Source organism: Vipera ursinii (assembly GCF_947247035.1).
Source record: "Vipera ursinii genome assembly, chromosome: 2".
Classification (NCBI taxonomy): domain Eukaryota; kingdom Metazoa; phylum Chordata; class Lepidosauria; order Squamata; family Viperidae; genus Vipera; species Vipera ursinii.
Window position 1 is genome coordinate 151,575,081 of NC_139513.1, and position 21,494 is coordinate 151,596,574.

General features: G+C 41.2%; 1 protein-coding gene across 1 annotated transcript in view; it reads left to right on the top strand.

Moving 5' to 3' along the window:
* The window catches only part of MARCHF9 (membrane associated ring-CH-type finger 9), a 53,179-nt gene extending 47,861 nt beyond the window's left edge, over positions 1-5,318 (top strand). Inside the window, exon 4 of the mRNA XM_083351217.1 lies at positions 4,758-5,318. Coding sequence (XP_083207343.1) covers positions 4,758-5,086 — 329 coding nt within the window. The 3' untranslated portion in view covers positions 5,087-5,318. The remainder of the gene's footprint in view (positions 1-4,757) is intronic.
* The last annotated feature ends 16,176 nt before the right edge of the window (positions 5,319-21,494 follow it).

The window sequence follows — 21,494 nt, forward strand, 5'->3', positions numbered from 1 at the left end:
CAACAAATGTGCATTTCCCATCAATAGTTCAACTCGGAGAATTAATTTTATGGCAATTCCCTATGCACGTAAAATAAATATTTCTCACTGAAAACTATAAATGTTCATTATTTTTCCCACGATTTGTGCTAATAACCATAGATAGGCTGAGCTCATCTAATGCAGGGCTGGGGAACAATAGCCTTTTGTGGACTTCAGTTCCCCAAATTCCTGAGCCAGCCTCAGGAATTCTGGGAGTTGAAATCCTCGAATCACAAAAGGGCCATCTCTCCCCATCCCAATCTAAAATTTGGTGGCAGTTTTCCAAACCAAAGATTTTGTAATAGAATAGTTAACTCTTACACCATGGTTAGGACTAGTAAGAAACAGAAGGATGTGTTCTGCCAGTGTTTATGTCAGATACTTGGGTAGCTTTTTATGTTCAATTTTTTCTTATTCTAGTTAAGAGCTACATATGGCTTACAAGAATTTTTTCAAACACAATTTATTTACTTACATATTTTATAGCCATTATATGCTGCTCCGGTCATAACCCTTTGTTATACACTTTTAAACAATACACCAAAAAGTGCCCCCCTAAACACAAAATTATAAAAACAAAGGGCAAAGCTAAAAGGAATACTTTGTGATAAATAACTAGTGATAAATAAACAAAGAGAGAAGGAAAAATTATAAACCATCTAAGTAAATCACCTATTCCTCAATATTAAACAATATACAGGTTGCCCTCAACTTACAACCACAGTTGAGCCTAAAGTTTCTGTTGCTAAGTGAGACATTGGTTAAGTGAGTTTTACCCCCATTTTATGACCTTTCTTGCCACAGTTGTTAAGTGACTCACTGCAGGTTGTTAAGATAGTAACACAGTTGTGAAGTGAATCTGGCTTCCCCATTGTCTTTGCTTGTCAGAAGGTTGCAAAAGGTGATCACATGACCCCAGGACACTGCAACAGTCATAAATACAAGTCAGTTGCCAAGCAGCCCATATTCGATCACCTGACCCTGGGGATGCTGCAACAGTTGTAAGTGTGAAAAATGGTCATAAGTCACTTCTTTCAGTTCTGTTCTAACTTCGAACAATCACGACAGTAAACGAACCATGGTAAGTGAGGACTACCTGTATTAGTTTTCAAACTTAAAAGAGAATAAGACTCTATTATTATAAATATCAGGACATCTGTGTCAAAGAGAAAGATGCTATGACATTTTTAATGATCTGGATAATTGCACTTCATGTCTGAAATAATAATAATAATAATAAAATAATATTTTTCCAATTTCTCAAAATAATTGTCTTTAACAATTCCACAAGCCCAACATAGCCAAAGCTGTTCAAAAATAGTCAGATTCCACATTATTGAAACATAATCCAATGTAACATTAGCATCTTTAACGTTAAATGATTTCCCCATAAATTGACTTGCGTACATTAAAATATTGCTCCAAAAAGATGCCAACTCAAATGAAAATATGATACAAGTCAGTGACCTCTTCCATAAAATTAAATATTCATGAGCTTCAATGTCAGCAATCCGGTCTACAACCCAACAGGGCCCAAACATCTCCGGCTTTTTTCAGTCCCAGAATTGAAAGGTCCTTTTTACTATATATTGACCAAGTAATTGCCAAGCCCTTAATGGAAATAAATCCACAAACGATGACAGTCTACTAAATTTCCATTCCACATAAGCGTATGCTGATACGATAAAAGCTCAGTGATATTTTTGAAATCACCAGCATTAAAATATAATCTCAATTTAGCCAAGGAAATCTTTGGTAGTCTCTTTTGCATATAAACGTGCTCAGTAATTTGTCTGTATGAAGAAAACATTCAGATGAGTTTTTTTATGGACAGTTTCTTCCTTTAAGACGTATGGGCAGTTTTAAAAATTCTATTCTGATACCCAGTCCTGAAAACTGAACCCTCTAAGTCTGAGTAAGTACAGCTAGTCCTTGACTTATGACCACACTTAAGCCCCAAATTTCTGTTGTTAAGTGAATTTTACCCCATTTTATGACCTTTCCAGCGACAGTTGTTAAGTGAATCACTGCAGTTGATAAGTTAGTAACCTAGTTGTTAAAGGAATCTGGCTTCTCCATTGTCTTTGCTTGTCAGAAGGTTGCAAAAAGTGGTCACATGACCCCGGGACACAGCAACCGTCATAAATATGAACCGGTTGGCCAAGCATCCGAATTTTGATCCATACGATCATGAGGATGCTGCAAAGGTTGTAACTTTATGAAAAACGGTCATAAGTCACATTTTTAAGGACCGTTGTAACTTTGAATGGTCACTAAATGAATTATTGTACGTCAAGGACTACCTGTAGTAACTTGCTGAAGGTCAAGTCAATTTTTGTGTTTGAGCAAAAGATTCAAATCTTGTTTTACAGACACGGAGATTTCCCACCACCACCACCAAAAAAAAAAAAACAAATCAAATGGGGAGAAGGTTAGTTTGAGTTTGTTTCTTGGGGGGGAAAATGGGAGGAAAGTTCTCATACTAATCATGAATATTTTCCTTTAGAATGATGAATAAAATATATACCGTATTTTCCGGCATATAAGACGACTTTTTAACCCCTGAAAATCTTCTCAAAAGTTGGGGGGTCGTCTTATACGCCGGGTCGTCTTATACGCCGGAAAATACGGTAGTGCACTCTATTTTTTTTCTGTCCCCAAGTTACATCTAGGAAAAGACTTTGTTTACCCAAGTTATGACTATGCAACCAGAAGACTTTGTTCACCCAGAATCATTAAAATTTTATGCTAAGGATATGCAATCCTTGCAGGAGGCTCCAGCTAGTACTGCTGCTTTCACCAGAGAAAACCAAGAATTCACTACCATTTTTCTCTTGAGTGCACGCACGTTTGCTGTGGTAGAGGTCAGCGGGACAGAGCGGACCCAGCAGCAGTCCTGCCTCCTCAGAAGAGCAGATCTTAATGTTGGAAGGAACTCTGCTTCCCGTCCCTGTAAAATAAAAGAGAAGGTCAAGGCAGCTAAAAGAAATGAAAACATACTTCTGTCCTGAATGTTGGGAACGCTGAATTCATCAAGCCGTATTGTAGCCTCAATAATGTAGTTTTAGATGAGAAGCCAAGTTGGTTTCCTGCAAAAACAATAATGAAGCGCTTGGCACCGCTTCGGTGGTGGTGCATTGTCCATATACAGGTAGTTCTTGTTTAATGCCCACGGTTGGGACCAGCAACTTGGTCATTGATCAAAATGGTCATTAAGCGAATAATCATGATTTTAACGGTCTTACTTCAGCTCTCCTTTGCTTGATGAACCTGTGACTGCAAGGGTTAGTTGCCAAGGTATTTCTTTGTCACTGCTGTAACTTCAAAAGGTCAATGTGTGAGGCAGTCACTAAGCAAGGGCTTCCTGTAGTTCATTAGGTGGATTGTAATCCAAAAAAGCATATCTGCGATCATAAATAGATTAGTTTTTTTAAAAAAATAAAAATGAGTACATCAGGTGACTTACACAGACACAGTTCATGCAAACTACAGAAGTAGTTTGCAATTGCCTTCTGCAATATTTTTCAACTTTCCAATCCAGCATATGAGCTTTAAAGTCCCTCAGACCTCTTTGTTATTGTTTTTAGCCTATGTCACGGTTATTTATTAGAAGTTTTGTGGTTAAAGCTGAACACTATACACACTTTTAAACTAAAAGATCCTTACATTTTTAAACTGGAGGAGCCAAAGATTAGTATTTTAGAGCATACCAAATTATGCATAATGTAATGTATATTCCAAAAGTGACAAGGAGATTTTAAATCCACAGAAAGCATTGAAGAAAAACACTTCATTCCCCACCCCACCCCACCCCCCCACCCCAAATTTCTGTATCATTTTTCTTGGCTTCCAAATGTATGAAAATCTTTAGATCTCTCATAGCCCAAAACAGAGCTCTTTGTTCCTCCGTGAAAATTGAATGTACACAAGTGAGGAGCAGAAGATAAATGATCAGAGAGATATGGGTGTTTTGTGGCAGAGTAATGAATTTCAGGAAAGTTGGAAGAGGAAATAAAAAGAAGGGCTGCCCAAGTGAATTCAACCCATCAGCCAATTATCCCTGAGCTTTATTTCATTTATTCATTCATCTAATTAGGTAGTGCCCAGCACTATACAGAAGTGTGGGGGTGGGGGGAAATTTCCTGCTCTGAAGAGCTTAGTCTGAAGTTCAGAAAATGGAGATATGGCAACGGTAAAAAAAATAAAATGCTCACGCTTTGCTACAGGTTCAGTTGGAAATAAAGCAGCGGAATAAGGGAAAAGGACAGCTTAGCAAATACTGTGAACCCAGCCAGTTTTGGCTTATTCATCATCCTACAGTTAAGCCAATCATAGCTTTATACGGTGTGAGAGGTGGCCTGCAGGAACACAGAAGATGGGCTGAAATATTTGAGGGAAATGATTTGTTCTGCATGGCAACTGACTGAATATGCAAAATGGGCAATTGATTGATTGTTGCATTTCTACCCCACCTTCCCTCAAGGACGGAAGGTGGCGACACATCCTCGATTTAATCCTTACAATAATTCTGTGGGATTGGCCTGAGAAGTAATAATGTAGCCCAAGCCACCCACTTCCTGGTCTTGGCCCATCTTTTTGAGCTGTTGACTATTTTTCTACTGGCTGCTGAGACTTTTGCAAATCGGGCAATGTCCTGTAATCTAAGCGTGTTGTTTCAAGCCACCCTCTTTGTCTGTGCAAGGATCACAACTGTTGTCTCTTGTCTCTTTCCCCAGGCCTGATCACTCACGAAGGCTCCTCGGTGTATCGAATATTCAAGCGCTGGCAGGCAGTGAACCAGCAATGGAAGGTGCTGAATTACGACAAAGCCAAGGACCTGGGGGAACCCCTTGGCGGGAGCACAAAGCCAGGGGGTCGGAATTCACGGACGAATCCCTCCTCAGGGAGTGAGAGGACCTCCCAGCGGGGCCAACGAGTTAGGACTATTTTGAACCATCACTGTGGTTATACAATTCTGCACATTCTCAGCCACCTGCGGCCTAATGAACATCGTGGGGGGTCCGGTACCAGCCGTGAAGTGGTCATGAGGGTGACGACCGTATAATAACCGCTCGGGGAGCTTTTGTCAAGAAGGAGAGGCTCTGAAGATCTGATGGAAGGAAGAGCCGATGCCCTCCGCTTCCACACACAGGCTCCCTTCCGAGCCCCTACGGGCTTGGCCACACATTGAATACTGTCTGATGGAAGAAGGCACCCAGCTCTGTGGCATTGCCACAGACCCCACCCAAGCCTTCCTTGTAAGGGAGGAGTGCCTCAGTGTGGTTTCCTCTTCCTGATCTCCCATCAATGTGAATTCTTTTCCTTTCCATCCAGGCCTGTGATGAAAAGGGAGACAGCCCAGCCCACCCCACCCTGGCCCAGCCCTCCTGACGCCACCTCCCTGGCTTCTCTTGTTATGATTGAACTCTTTGGAAGTTGGGTGGGCTTTTATTTATTTTATTTTATTTATTTAAAAATGGCCCCTTGCTGGGTCCCTTTCTGGACAAGTCTTGGCGCCAACCCATCCAGAAATTTGGAAACATTTTTACCTCATCTTTCAAAGGAAATCCTGCCAGAAGAACCACGCCTTGCCACCCTCATCCCGTTGCTCTCTTTCTCTCTGACCAGGAGATGCCAACCAGAGAGGCTCTGAACTTTGACCATCCCCTCCCCCCAAAAAATAAATTTGAAAAAAATGGTGCAATAAACATGTTTCTTAAAGCAAAATGGCATCTTGCAATAAGGTTGCTGCACATTTCACCTTTAATTTACTGCATGAAAGTCTGTTTTTCCTGTTCTCCCTTCCCTCCCTTCCCTTTCTCTCCAATTACAGAAGGATAAAGGATTGTTTGTATACAAATGGGTGTCTTCCATTTGCATTGTGCACTTTCTTTTTTAAAGTTCTATTCCAGAGAGGTGGACATGTGTGTGATAGATCCTGGGGGAGAAGGAGAAATATACACTTGGGAGAGACAGGTAGAAGGTGGGTGGAAACCTCACTGTGTTCGGCCTTTGGGCCTGTATTGAGAAGAAAGAGCTTAAACCTCGTTTAGGACTAAGCCACTTTGAACTAAATGGGTTTTTTTTCTGAATGGACATTTATAGGATTGCTCTCTCTATATCCCATTTATGCCACAATTATGGCACTTGTTTCTTGCATTTAAGAACTTGACCTCAACTGTAGCACAATCCTATGCTTGTTGATTTGGAAATAAGTGTTACTGTACTTTAAATTCAGTGGCAATTTACTCTGGTGAATAGGCAGAGGATTGGGACATTGTCACAGGTATTTAATCCTTCTTGTCTTCACTGAACATATTACAATTGTGTTTTTTTCTAACTTTAAAAGGAAACATTATGACATTGAGGTTTCTTTTCCCAAAATTCTTCCCCAAAAGGATGCTTCTGTTTTATGATCTACTGTGTGAATGTTAGGATTCACTCCTGAACTTGGCCATCTAGACGTCTTTAGTTTGACTATTAAACTTGACTTTCCTGGTCTTCTGGTTATAGAGATAATATTTGTTACCTTAATATGAATATTCAAAGCAAGGGTTTGTGATTGCTCTGGTGGGCTAGAAAGCAGGATCTAGATTGCCAAGACACACTCCCCAAACACATTGTCCTTGAAAACAATATTATCAAATTCACAATAGAGTACTTACACTTTTCATCTTCTAAAACTAGATGCGTGGTGTACAAAATGTTGGAAGGGAAATGAGACCGAATTATATATGAACTCAATTTCAGCGATCGTTTAAATAGCTATGGCAGGCAAATGTATGCCAGGCAAAATTAACAGCTACTTTGAATGTTTAATTTTCAGTTTTACTTAATTACACACCGTTCAAGTAATTAATACAATCCCTCATAAATAGCTGCAGAGCAGTGTCAATTAGAAGAAAAGGAAGTTATACAGTGATGAAATCCACAGCAGGGGAAAGGAGGAAAATTGTGAGCCAGGAATTAAGGAATGACAGTCACAACATTGCCACCAGTACAAATCTCTAGCAAAGTGGAAATGAGCGGTTACTATTGTCACTAGCATTTTCTTTCCCCTCCTAAGATTGTAATGTAGTATCTAAATTGGATGATGCTCCTACCGGGCCAACATAGAGGTTTGCTTGCTTGTTTGTTTGTTTATTAAATTTATATGCTGCCCATCTTGTCCAAAGATCACTCTGGGCTACCGCGTTCATAGCCATTCATCTTAATGCTTAGCCATTCTATCCTTATTAATCAACTTTTGCACAAAATTGGTCTTTGCAAGATGATCCCGGAACTGTATTCCACTGTTCAGCAATAGATGTGAATGTCTGTTTGTAGGAGAGCTGAGTCTATACTGTATAGCCTCAGGCAGGAGTTTCCAGAGAATGGATGCTTTATAAAAATGTAGAGCAAGCCTCACACTCAACACTAAGATACACAGCAATACTAATTTTAAACAGCACAGTGATTTTAAAAAGTGTTCCCTTGGGCTCAGGCCCCAGTGGGATTACTATTAATGCCTGTCCTGGAAACCCCTCTAACTAGTCTGTGCCAATCCAAATGCCACGACAAAAATATGCTCTGCTATTGCCAGGTCACAATGTTCGGTTACAGCATCACACAGGAGTAAAGGCACCATCTTCGCTTGGCCACCAGACACGATCATGGCAGCGTGGAAGGTAGATGGTGGAAGACTCCCAAAAGTCTTATCAAATCCACCTTTTTTCTACTCCATCCAAAGTCCCTATACTTCACTATTCTTGATTAATCGTAACAAAGCATACACTACTGGCTATGATTATCCCGTCATGATTTGATCTTCCATCCACTGCCTTGGTGGAGCAGTGGGCTAATGCCTCCTTAAGTAACACCAGCTGCCTGCAATTAGTGCAGGTTCGCGTCCCACCAGGCTCAAGGTTGACTCAGCCTTCCATCCTTCCGAGGTAGGTAAAATGAGGACCCAGATTGTTGGGGGCAATAAGCTGACTTTGTAATAATGCCGCTTGGGGTGGGGGGCGAAAGCCCTAATAAGCAGGCATATACATAGAATGAAGGCTATTGCTAAGCACATTGGTTTGTGCTTTAGATTGTAAGCCGCCCTGAGTCTTCGGAGAAAGGCAGGATATAAATGGGATTTAAAAAATAAATAATTTTTTCTGCTAGTAAAACACTCGCTGTATTTAAGTTGCTAGTCCATAGCCAAGAAGCAGCAGCAGTACCTCCACTTTTTCCCCAGGTAGCTTAAAGGGCACTTTTTTTTTTACCAGGTTTCTCCCTCCCTCAGACTGGATATTGACGGAAACATGGTTTCCTCAGTTCTAGTTCAAAACCATAATCATTATTCCCCCCACCCCCACCCACTGCATTTCACACTCGGTTTTCTGCCCTAACAAACTCAAACTATCTGGATGCTGCATCTCAGGATAGGGAACTGGTAAGACGGAGTCAAAATTACAGCTGTGACTTCATTGCAGGGCCTTCTAGCTGCTGGAGTTATATCTCTGTTAAAGAGTTCCTGGGATAGATGAGGCCCCCTTCCTCCTCATTTACAATAGTTGGAAAACTTCCTTTGAAGCCAATCAGTTTGGATGCTGTTGTTCTTACACAATGACTGTCATGATAGAGGATATAGCAAGGGCCGGAGAAGTAAAAGCAAGAACTCTGTGAAGAAGTGGGGTTCTCGGTGCTCTCTGAGCTTGGTTGTTTTCTTGCGGACATTTCATTACCCAAACTAGCACCGATGACATTACCTAGTTTGGGTCTGCAAGGAAACAAGCAGGCTCGGAGAGCACCAAGTACCCTTCATTTCAACTCTGAGCTACAAATATTTTCCTTTAGAAAGATCGCCCTTGGACAAAAGGGCTTCCACACAGTGCACGTGGCTGAAAGATGATGGCACCAAGGAGGATTGGGTGGAGAGAAGGCGGGTAGACAATGGAAGTGGATCAGAGCTTTCACTCTGCTCAAAGGGTCAATATTCCCACTAGAAATCAATCTGACAGCCTGGAAATGCTGAAATAGTATTTGAAGGAGAGGAAAATCAGAGGAAAAAGGAGGAAAGACCCAACCTGCCATTTCTCTTCTCTACATACCAGCTAACTGGTTTGAGCTTCACTGGTTTTCAATATTTTGAAAGGAGAGGCCATAGAAGACTGTTTCTGAGAGATGAGTGGGAAATGGTAACCCCCTTTTACGTACAGGTAAGAACATCCTTTTGGTGATGCTTCCAGAAGTTGGGCATAACTCCCTGAACTTGTCTTCTTCTTTTGCCTAGTTCATAACATTCAGATGAGGCAAGATCTTGCATTCATGTTCTTTCCCAGTGCAGGAAGTTATGTGGATTTTAGAATGAAGAGCTTCTTTAAAGCCCTACATACTGTGGCTTACACAAAGCGACTTTAACATTGCACATTCTCTGGGTCTCCTTTCTAGATATGTGGGGTTTCCAGGTGACTTTTAGCTTTGATTAGGATGATGGAAAATACAGCCTGTGTGTCCACTAAATCCTGTTCTCAGCTTTTGTTCACAGTTGCTGAAAATTGGGGACGTTGACTTGTTTGGGTAGGATAAGAGACACAGCAAAATTATGGTGTAAGCCTTAAGCCTAGTTATTTTTCCCTCCAATAAATGGATAATCTCACTTCCCAAACACAAGGGGGCAAAGTCATTCTTGGGTCTATCGAGATCCAGAAGCTGTGGGTGCTCCAACATGTGAGATTTTTAAGAAGAGATTGGACAACCATTTGTCTGAAATGGTGTAGGTTTTCCTGCTTGAGCAAGGGGTTGGACTAGAAGACCTCTAAGGTCCCTTCCAACTCTTATTTTGTGGCATGTGGCAAAACCTCATCTATTTGGAAACACTACTCTTCTTGGTTTTCATGCCTCCCCCCAAAAAAAAAATTGAATACCAGTGTTATGCCATGAGGAGGTGGTAGAGCAGATTGGAGAAAACCACACTTGGAAGCAATTAGAGAAGACCCACACTTAACACCTTCATCAATAACACTTCAATAACACATTTCCTAATCATACGTTCGAAGATAACACTTTGAAAGTTTCCTCTCCCATAAACACAGTAAAGCGTAGCTATAACAAGGGGATTAAGAAACAAGCTGCCAAGGGCAGCGTGCCAATTTCTAACGTATAGGCCATAGGATTTGAAAACCTAATTGGAACTAAATGGGGACAAGCAGGTAGTTGTGATGCATACATGTCTGCATCTCTATACACAATGTCCTCTAGAGCAGGGGTAGGCAACCTTGGCTCTTTTATGACTCGTGGACTTCAACTCCCAGAATTCCTGAGCCAGCCGTGCTGAGGGGAAAGGGAGAGGTTTCCAAGCTGAGCCATGCTGGCTCAGGAATTCTGGGAGTTGAAGTCCACGAGTCATAAAAGAGCCAAGGTTGCCTACCCCTGCTCTAGAGGAAGCCATGAAAGCTGAGGATCATGGGAATTTTTGTTCCACATATCTAGACAGCCAAAATATGGTGGGGGGAAAATTCGTTAAATATGGAAGAATTTCAAATATCTGGATTTTTCTACCTCTTCTCAAATTCTTAAATATATAGACTATACAGGTATGACCGGTAAGCTAGAAACTTCCATGGGCAAAGAGCTGTGTGAATTTCACTGAAGAAGAACAGATTGCAAATTTAATAATAAATAAGGCTACATTTATGCAGTAACCTAGGAATTGCTAAGGTGTCTATAGCTCTTTCCCAATTGTCACCCACAGCTTCCCTCAAATTAGAATTTTGTATTAAAAAGAATTTAGAAGTTGAAAATGGGTAAAATGCCGAGACCAACAAATTCTGGCAATTGTGGAGCACAAAAATCTTATAAAATCTCAGATAACTGCCAAAACCTCATATGGTTCCATGAGATTTTTGTCATTCTTGCGCAAAATCTTCTGAGGTCTAGTTTTGAGACTATCAAAACTTTGTAAAATGGGCAAAATGTCAAAAATTCAGTTTGGTGGTTGGTTGATGTTTATGATAGACTTGATCTTGGACTATGAGAAGCTATGACAGCCATGTATCATAGCCTCAAAGAACCATGAAAGCACATTAGAGTCCCTGTCGTAATGAAATCTAACAACTTCTAATATAAAGGGTGATAGCAAAGGAGTCTACTGACACAAGAAAAAGGAAAAAGGAGGGAACACCCAACCATTGTACCATATGTTCCTTTGTCCAATTGCTTTATTACTGTAAATATTCTGCAGACAAACAGCTAACTAGCAAATGAAGAGTGCTCTAAACCATATTCCTTGCCGTTGTTTCCTGTTCATGTGAACTTGGCAACATTCACCTCTCTCTCTCTCTCTCTCTCTCTCTCTCTCTCTCTCTCTCTCTCTCTCTCTCTCTCTCTCTCTCTCTCTCTCCCTCTCTCTCTCTCCCTCCCTCTCTCCCTCCCTCCCTCCCTCTCTCTCTCTCTCTCTCCCTCTCTCTCTCCCTCCCTCTCTCTCTCTCTCCCTCCCTCCCTCCCTCTCTCTCTCTCTCTTGTCTCTCTCTTTTACAACATTGGTTATAATTTTCAGCATGTAATTGTGTTTCCAAGTTGGCAATGTATGTTATAGTGAAATAGTTTCTGGCTATACAGAATATCAGGTACTGTAAGATAGAGTAAATTCTTGGAAAATATTTGGATAAGTAATTGGATAACTGTTGACTGAATTGGTTCAATCTGGAAAGCCTATTTTTTTCTTTTTGTTTTAGTCTCATATATCATGGCATTATGGCATTTTACACACCTTTCCATAACTAAGGCCAGAATGTTAGTTTAAATACCCCCAATGCCCCCTGTCTCAAACATGAATTTTTAATTATATTATTGTAAATCCTTTATAAAAATGACAAATTGAACTCAAGGTATATATATTAAAAAAAACTATAAGAAATTTGTAGAGATATTTAAAGGTTTTTTTTTGGAAAAAAGTGTGTTATTTAGGACTCTGTCCATGGTGCTGAAACTCCAGCTTATTTTATAGGAAGAAAGAGGCTGCCAAGCTCCTGAGCAAAATTCAAATATTTCTCAATGCACGATTCTCTCACTGGGTATGATAATTGACTGGAGAGATGCATCATTAATCATTCTGATTATAATGCAACTATTTTAAATGCTTGTATTGTGCAAGGTTTTCTAGCTACCAATTGTGATTGGTTGCATTCAGATAAGAACCTCCATGCAGTTGATCCTGGAATTTCACTGTTGAAGCCAGGTGTTCTTTGTATCCATTCACCTTAGGTTTTTTAGCATGCCTAGGAATTGCATGAATTACAATGAACAGAGGGATATCTACCTGAATGGTAGGATGTATTGAAGGAAGTACATGCAAAAGAGTGCAACCCAGCTCTGTAAATTGTGTTGTGAAATCTTTCTTTCTTTGAAGCATTTCACCTTTCTGGTCTGCTATTTTGCATTTTTACATACATGGAAGTCTTGCTGGTTTCTAGAGGCTATGAATCAGGTCCTGGATATTTTAAAAATGTGTATGCATACTTCCAATTGGTGGTGTAAATTATGCAGTGGATTGAATGTTGCAAATATCATTTGCTGGACAGTCCTTCATAAGCCTAAGTGTACTTGCTTGAAACTTAGCTAACTTCATAGGAAGTACATTTAGGACTAGTAATGTGAAATATGACATTGTTTCTATTCTATAAATCTAATTGATAAACTTGGCAAAATACAGTTTATTTGGGGGGGCATTCCTCTCCCCAATATATGCTGATAATTGAAAACACAAATGAGATCTGCATTTCTTGCTTTACAAAGGTCATTTTGATTGCCTTTCATATGCCACCTCCCCATATCATGAGGATAAGTATGCAATGTTCAGCAACAATAGTGAAAGGCCCTGTGCATATGGATATATACACAAATGTGCACATTTCACAATTCTCCCCTTCAACTGCATTGTTTCCACATCTGTTCCCTGGCCATGTGACTAAACCTAGCACATGTTCTGGTGTGTGTGTCTTAAGGCATCTTTTAATACTGGCAGTAGCATATTTTGGCAAATTTACTCCATGACTCATTCTTATATCAGTTTCTTAAAAGGGGAATGACATCATGTAATTAATACCCATACATAAACAAATCGAGATGTTCTAATGATTTAGCTGAACCTCATTTACGCAAATTCTAATGGGAAATAGAATGATCTCAATGAGTATTACCTGCTGGTGTTTACAATGAGAAGCAGTCATTCACTTAGAGAAAGACTAAAGAGGTTGGCAATAAAGCACCACTCCTGCTGTGTAGATGTGGCACCTGATAAAGGTCCTGAGAGGAGAATAAGATGAAGGAAATGGTGTTTATCACTTCTGCCCAAAACTTGACATTAATGAAATATCAGATTGGGTAGGTTATAGGTCAACTCTGTTGCTGATAAACTACAATTAGAGGTACGATGGTGAAGCTGATGGAAACAGTTTGCATGAACTGAAGAAGCTTCTTGGATGAGAAGTGAAATGTCTTCAAGGAAAAACAAAGGAAGTCCAGTTGCCTCTTGAAAAAGCGCCTTTGGGATAGATTGCATGCCTCATTCAAGTCAACAACAACAACACTCACGGTTCAAAAGAGAGTGATTTTCTCAATATCCACATGCCTAATAGAGAAGAAAGTGTGCAAAGAAATGGAAGCTACAGTTCATGCTATTTGAAGTGAAAGGATTCTAACAATCAAAGTGAAAAGAAATTTTTCCATTGATCTGTGTCCACATTTTAGGTAGGCACATAGTGAGGTTGAGTAGACTCAAGTTAAATGAAGAGCTTTTCCCTAGAGTCGCCTGAAGCCGCCAAAACTAAACTTTAAAAAATAGAAGTTCACACACACACACACACACACAAACACACACAAACATAAACCCTGAGGGTGCATTTTCCATAAAGTTTTAAACCTGTGTTAGGGTAAGACTAATTGTTTCTCCTTCAGAGATACAATAAAGTGAGTTGCAGCAGTAAGGATAAACTTTGATAAAAGTAGTTATGTGGGCAAGAATTTTTTATAGGAATGGCAGAAGGCAACTCATGGAGGTGTACGTGGCCCTAAAGTCCTTTTCTACATCTCCCAGAATTCAAAGGATTGTGCCATAAAATGAAAACTCAGAGGAACAGCGTTCTGGGGTATACAAGCTAGAAGGCTTGTTTATGAAACAGAAACATAATAAACTGTATAATTTTCAGCAGACCAATAATAAACAATTAGTAAATAATAAAAAACAATCTAAAAATAATAAATAATAATAATAATGCCACACATTACCCCCAAAAATGTTAGTTTTAAAAAAATGTGCCTAGGGGACTTTGTAATACCTGGATACAGGAGAAGAAAAAACAAAGAATTAGAGAAAATCAAATAAAAAGGTAAAATGCAAATAGAACAATTGTGACAAAATAATGCAAAGATGGTACCAATAGTAATAGGTGTCTTGAGTGCAATCTCAAAATAATTGGAGCACCATTTTAACCTCATCAGCATTGGCAAAATGCTGTCACTTGCAAAAAGTAGCCTTACATTGAACCGTTTATATCCTGCAATTATACCTTTAACACTATAAAACAACAATATTTGCTTATCCTACATCCTTGAGGATGACTCAGTAGATGGATAAAAATGCCAAACCCAATCAGCTATCTGGCTGACTGTGTGAACAACCACAATAATTTGTTGTTGTTAGCTGCGAAGTCGTGTCCGACCCATCGCGACCCCATGGACAATGTTCCTCCAGGCCTTCCTGTCCTCTACCATCTTCTGGAGTCCATTTAAGCTCACGCCTACTGCTTCAGTGACTCCATCCAGCCACCTCATTCTCTGTTGTCCCCTTCTTCTCTTGTCCTCAACCTTTCCCAGCATTAGGCTCTTCTCCAGTGAGTCCTTCCTTCTCACTAGGTAGCCAATCAAACTCTCCTTCCTGAACATTCCCCAACACCCAGATTGTTGGGGGCAATAAGCTGACTTTGTAATAATGCCACTAGTTGGGGGGGGCCAAAAGCCCTAACAAGCAGGCATATGCATAGAATGAAGGCTACTGCTAAGCTTGTAAGCCGCCCTGAGTCTTCGGAGAAGGGCGGGATATAAATGTAATAAAAATAAAAAATAAAAATAAAATAAACATTTCCCCAGTTTTGAATTAATTTCTGCTTCCCCTGAGGAATAAAACCATCTCAACAGAAGGCTTACTGAGTTATATCACTCAGGTCAATCAGGGACACACACACACACACACACACACACACACACACACACACACACACATATATATATATATATATATATATATATATATATATATATATATATATATATATTTGTGGAGAAGTGATTGCTGGGCTTTGCAACACGTTCATCTGAGAAACTCAGAAGAGCAAGCAGAAAAAGGCCAAGAAAAGCCATAAGAAAGGCTTCAATCACCCAGCCACCCCAATGCTTCGAATAGAAGGCCCTTAGTGCTTTTTTGTAAAAGAAAAAGGGTGCCGGAACTCACCCATGTCATACAACCCGCCTTGTCTACCCTACAAGGTTCCATCCCAAAAAAGGTGCCGGAACTCCGTTCTGAGCGTTCTATGAGGAAAAAAGCCCTGGCCCTTGATGAATGGATGTCCTACTACTTTCCTTTTTTAAGGGAATTTCAAGTTTGCTGTCTCTCTTCCTTGTTAAGACAGGTAAGAGTAATTTAATTCCTCCTTCAAGTGGAGGTCAGTTCCTGGGGACCTGATCCACATTTGTTAATTACATAGTGCTATACCATTGTTGAAATGATTTATCATTAGTTTCTTCTGGATTTTTTTTTTTAGTTTCATTTTAGCCTGGAGTCCCGGGATTTCCTGGTAGTTTCCCATCTAAATAGCAACCAGGGCTAACTATGCTTAGCTTCCAACCCAGACAGACAGCTACTGCCACCTGCTGAGATATGTGCAGTTTTAAACAGTAAACTTCCCACCTCCTCTTTTCCATCTGGCCATTGCAGAAAGCAATTTAAGTTAATTAATCTAACAAGCTATGTAAAAGATGTAAAAATCCAATATAAATGCTAGAAATTCACTGAGGTTATGGCTGGCTACAAAATGTACAAGAGAGGACACAAAAGATATAAAACAGATAGAATGAAAAATTTAAACTGCTCAAGAAACAATAGGAATACTTGGGAATGCGAGCGAAGTGAAACCTTTAAGAAATGTAATGCTTAGAACAATAGCCACCCATTTCTTTATGATATAAACGGGATTAATGTCCATAGCAATCAAATATTTGCCGCATAGCAAACTTTCTTCCAACAGCATATAATTTATTTTTTTCCAGAAGTGGGAGAAAGAAGTAACAGACATCGTTTTCTTAAGATGAAAATAATGACAGCATAATCAAAATCAAGATCTTTTTTTTCCCAAAAAAACATTATATTTATTACAGCCATCACTCCAATAAACTCTGGGTAGCTTCCAATATTGTTAAAAGCATGAAACAAAATGGAATAGCCTGACTAAAGAAGCCATAACAATAAAAACATGATAAAAGTTCCATAGACTTTACCTCAGGCATGGGAACAGATTAGCCAGTGTTTCTTTCTGAATGGAAGATGAACATGAATTTGTTAAATGTTTGTGATTTAGTAAAAATCTCTCATGTTGACTGATCTAAATGGTAGAGTAGGTGCCCTTCTTTCAAATTCCATCCAAATAACCAATTTAGCTATTGTTCTGCTCATCACAATTTGGAAGAACAAATGTTTGATGTTTTCCAATAACCCTTAAAGGCCTGCAGAATGAATGAGCATTATCTTGTTGCCTTCCAATTTTCTTTATTCTTTTAGCTTTTTTTTGGGGGGGGGAATCCTTCCAAATGCAAGCAGTCAAATCCTTGTACTGTAGAGTTGGAAGCGTCAATTCACACCCTCTCAGCCAGCCTCCTGGTCAGTGCAGCAAACCAAGAAACGAGATTTTTCTTATTTGTAGAAAAGTCCCTGTAGTTCCAAATGGTCACCTGTATGCTATATGCCTTTCTTGAGGTTTGTTTGGTTTTTACCTCTGTGTTAATTTGTTCTGCCTCCTAAATACAGTAATTGCCTTGTACTTGACATTTAGCCAAGGTTTTATTCTCCAGTGAAGACCAAAACCAGGAGAATAGACTTTCCATCACCTGCTCCAAATTGGTTAGCAAGACTACTCTTCCCAGCCACTGGCCCTGTTTTCATGGAAATATTGGTTAAGAATTAATGAGGATGTTATGTACTGGGCTTGTGGTGATACACCACGTGGGTTGCTGGAGCAGCTAACAGCTCTCCAGCAACCCAGACTAACTGTCTCCTGTCTTGCAATTGGCTAGCCCCAGGCGGCAATGGTTGGTTCAAACCTATTGGCTGCCACCTAGGGGCTAGACTATATATTGCAGCTGGTTGCAGCCCATGTTTCAGTACAGTTCTAGCAAGAATAAAAGTATGAGTTACCCTGTACTCAACCTCGTGTCTTCATTCCTGCACCAAAGAGCCCACTATGTAACTGTGGTCACGAAGGTGGGATCCTGCTTTGTCGATTAAGAGCTGAAGTCAACGAGGGGTAGGCAGCACACGCCGGAGGGAAGAGGCATTTCCCCCCCCATCTCAAGGTCAGCTAGCTAGCTACACTAGCAGCCTCATGCTCAGTGGACGCATTCCCTGAGCCTAGAAGCAGGATCCAGAGACTGCAGGAACCTGAAGGAAGAATGCCGAAGTTCGGCAAATTAAGAGAATTTTATGTGAAGCACCCGGAGGAATGGCCATCTTATCTTTCGCAAGTGGAAAACTATCTCAGGGCCAATCAGATCACGGAGGAAGGACTGAAGGCTGCAATGCTGCTTTGCGTGTGTGGTCCAGCAACCTTTGATTTGGCCAAGAATCTTTTCGCGCCGACACCCATCGAAGCAGTCTCCTACGCAGATCTAAAAAAGAAGCTAACCGGGCACTTCCAGCCCAAGATGTCTGAGATGGCGTGGTGATTCAAATTCGACCAGAGAGTGCAGCTACCCAGGGAGACAGCTTCAGAGTTCATTGCAGGCCTAAGACAGGCCGCACGCCTATGCAAGTTCACAAATTTAGAAGAACGTTTATGAGACCTGCTCGTCTGTGGCCTCAAGACAGAACGCTTCAGCAGAGACTATTTGTTAGACCCAATTTAACGTTTTCTGAAGCACAGGATGAAGTGATAGCCGATGAAGCCACCGGGGGCACAGTGCAGACAGTTCAGCCCACCAAACCTTTGAAAATCGAAGAATCGGTCCATCTTGAGATCGCCAAATGCACGGGAGAATCATCAGAGGAAGAAGAACCAGAAGGCTCAGGGCTGTTTTGCAGAGGCTTCACGAAGCAGGCCTCAAATTAAAAAAGAACAAGTGTAGTATTGGGGTTTCATCAACAGAATTCTTGGGTTTCTGCATTGATGCTAATGGCATTCACCCCACTGATTCTAAAGTGAAGGCCCAAATCAAAAGGAGAGCTTCAAGCATTTTTGGGTCTCCTAAATTTTTATCACACTTTCCTACCTCATAGGGCAGCAATAGCAGAGCCCCTCCACAGGCTATTTGACAAAAAAGCTCCTTGGAAATGGACTAATTTACACGAAAAAAGTTTCCAGAACTTGAAAGCACTATTGTCTGAAAAGTCCACTGTAACTCATTACATAGAGTCTAAACCTGTATGTCTTGCATGTGATGCATCTCCCTATGGGGTGGGGGCAGTCTTAAGCCACATAGAGAAAAATGGCAAACAGGTCCCTATAGCATTTTACTAAAGGACCTTGTCCTCTGCTGAGCACAACTATGCCCAGATTGACAAAGAGGCCCTGGCCATAGTTGCTGGAATTTTAAAAATTCATGATTATTTATATGGCAGGGATTTCACTGTCTACACTGACCACAAACCTCTGTTGGGACTGTTCACAACAGACAAATAAACCCCCCACATACTATCTCCAAGAATGTTGAGATGGTCTATTTTTCTGTCTGCATACAATTTTAAATTAATTCACAAACCAGGGAAGGAAATGGGCCATGCTGATGGCCTCAGCAGACTACCACTGCCACTAATGGATCCAGATCCAGATCCTGCTGCTAGAATACTGTCCATACAGGACATACCTGAGTTTCCCCTTCACGCAGGGGACATTGCTGCTGAAACTGTCACAGATAAAACACTTAGTAGAGTGTTGTCATGGGTATACACGGGCTGGTTGGAAAAAAGTCCAGGCTCTGAATTTCAAAGTTATTTTGTCAGGAGGCATGAGTTGTCTGCACATAAAGGGTGCATTTTATGGAGGAACAGAGTTATAATTCCCACTTCCGTATGAGACAGGGTTTTACACTCATTACATGAAGGCCCTCCAGGCATTGTCAGAATGAAAGCTTTAGCTAGAAGCTACCTTTGGTGGCCTGGCCTTGATAAGGCCATTGGAGGGTCAAGTCCATGGTTGTTATACATGCCAGCAATCTAGGCCTGAAATGCCACAGGCCCCAGTTCACAGGTGGGAGGAAACACACACTCCCTGGTCTAGGATTCACATAGACTACGCTGGGCCTTTTCAGGGGCAGCTCTTCCTGATAGTAGTGGATAGCCACTCCAAATGGCTGGAAGTAATTCCAGTTCCTAACATGACTACTGCTAGGACCATCCAGGTGCTGAGAAAACTCTTTGCCACACATGGGTTGCCTGATGTCTTAGTTTCTGACAATGGGGCCCAATTCACTGCTGCTGAATTTCAGGCTTTCCTTAGAGCTAATCTCATCAGACATGCAACGTCTGCACCTTTTCATCCATCTTCTAATGGTCAAGCTGAACGCATGGTGAAGGAATGAAGGAATCACTCAAGTGCATTGTAAGAGGTGACTGGTATCACAGATTGGCAGATTTTTTTACTCTGCCAGCATTCTATGCCCTGCACGGCCACAGGCAAAAGTCCTGCAGAACTTTGTTGGGGGAGGTGTTTGATCACTAAACTGGACAGGTTGCATCCAGACAGAGTGGCAGCAGAAGTGTCTCAACCAAAACCACTGAGGGGGCTGCAAATGGGCAATTGGGTTTGGGCCAGGAACTATGGTCAAGGGAATTTGTGGGTTCCTGGTCAAATAACCAAGGCATCCGGACCCCTATCTTATGAAGTGGGGTTGGAGGGAGGGCGAGTTGTCAGAAGACACATTGATCAGCTCAGAAAATGGTTTCCAGAATGGCCACTACGTGAGGACTGCATCATAAGTCCCTCCCAAGGTCCTCAAACTTGCAGCCAAGCCAGCCCTCACTTGGACTACCAGGACTTTTCCTTCTCAGCGGAGATGGAACCAGAGGGAGAACCGGGAAGCTCGGAAATGCAACATGGACCCCCTGATGAAGCGAGCCAACCAAACTTCAGCAACTGCTGTGCCTACTCTGCCGAACAGACTGACTTTGGGGTGGGCCAAGCTGGTGAGGCCAGCCAGAGTGTTTCGAATCCCCTTGACTCAGGAGCCCAAAGGGACACAAATCTACCCAGCCCACTGGGTAAGCTGGTAGACCACAAAGTGATGGGAACTCCGAGACATTCCTCTAGGCCACACAAGCCTCCTTTGTACCATACGGATTACACTGTAAAATAAAGAGATATATATTGTTGTAAAACTTGTTTATTTATTTATTTATTTATTTTTGGGACTTATATGCCACCCTATCTCCCGAAGGACTCAGGGCAGCTAACAACAATAAAAAACAACAATACAAAAGTTAAAAGAAATTAAATAAACAGCCCCAATAAATAAGTTAAACTAAACAATTAAAAGTTAAAACATTTTAAAAACCCTGTCATCAGTCCAGGTCAGCCTGATGAAAAAGGAAAGTTTTAAGGCCGCGGCGAAAGGACCGGAGATCCGGGGCCAAGGGGGAGTTGGTTCCACAGGGCTGGCGCTCCCACAGAGAAGGCCCTCCCCCTGGGGGTCGCCAGCCGACATTGTCTAGCCGACAGCACCCCGAGGAGGCCCTCTCTGTGTGAGTGCACTGGGCGATGGGAAGTCGTTCCTGGCAGCAGACGGTCCTGCAAATATCCCGGGCCTAGGCCATGCCACTAAACTACAGAAACTAGTGTTTGTGTAACTGCCATTACTGCAAATGGAAGCCTGATCATTGAGACATTGTTTAATCTCATTGTAGTCCACAGTGATTTTATTATTTCTTTATTATTTTTATTATTATTACTACATTGTATGTGAGTTGATTAATAAGTCTTGACAACTGTCAAGACCAATTGTGGTTGTCATAGTTTGATCTAAATGGGGAGGGGTGTTATGTACTGGGCTTGTGGTGATATATCACGTGGGTTTCTGGAGCAGCTAACGGCTCTCCAGCAACCCAGACTAACTGTCTCCTGTCTTGCAATTGGCTAGCCCCAGGCGGCAATGGTTGGTTCAAACCTATTGGCTGCCGCCTAGGGGCTAGATTATATATTGCGGCTGGTTGCAGCCCATGTTTCAGTACAGTTCTAGCAAGAATA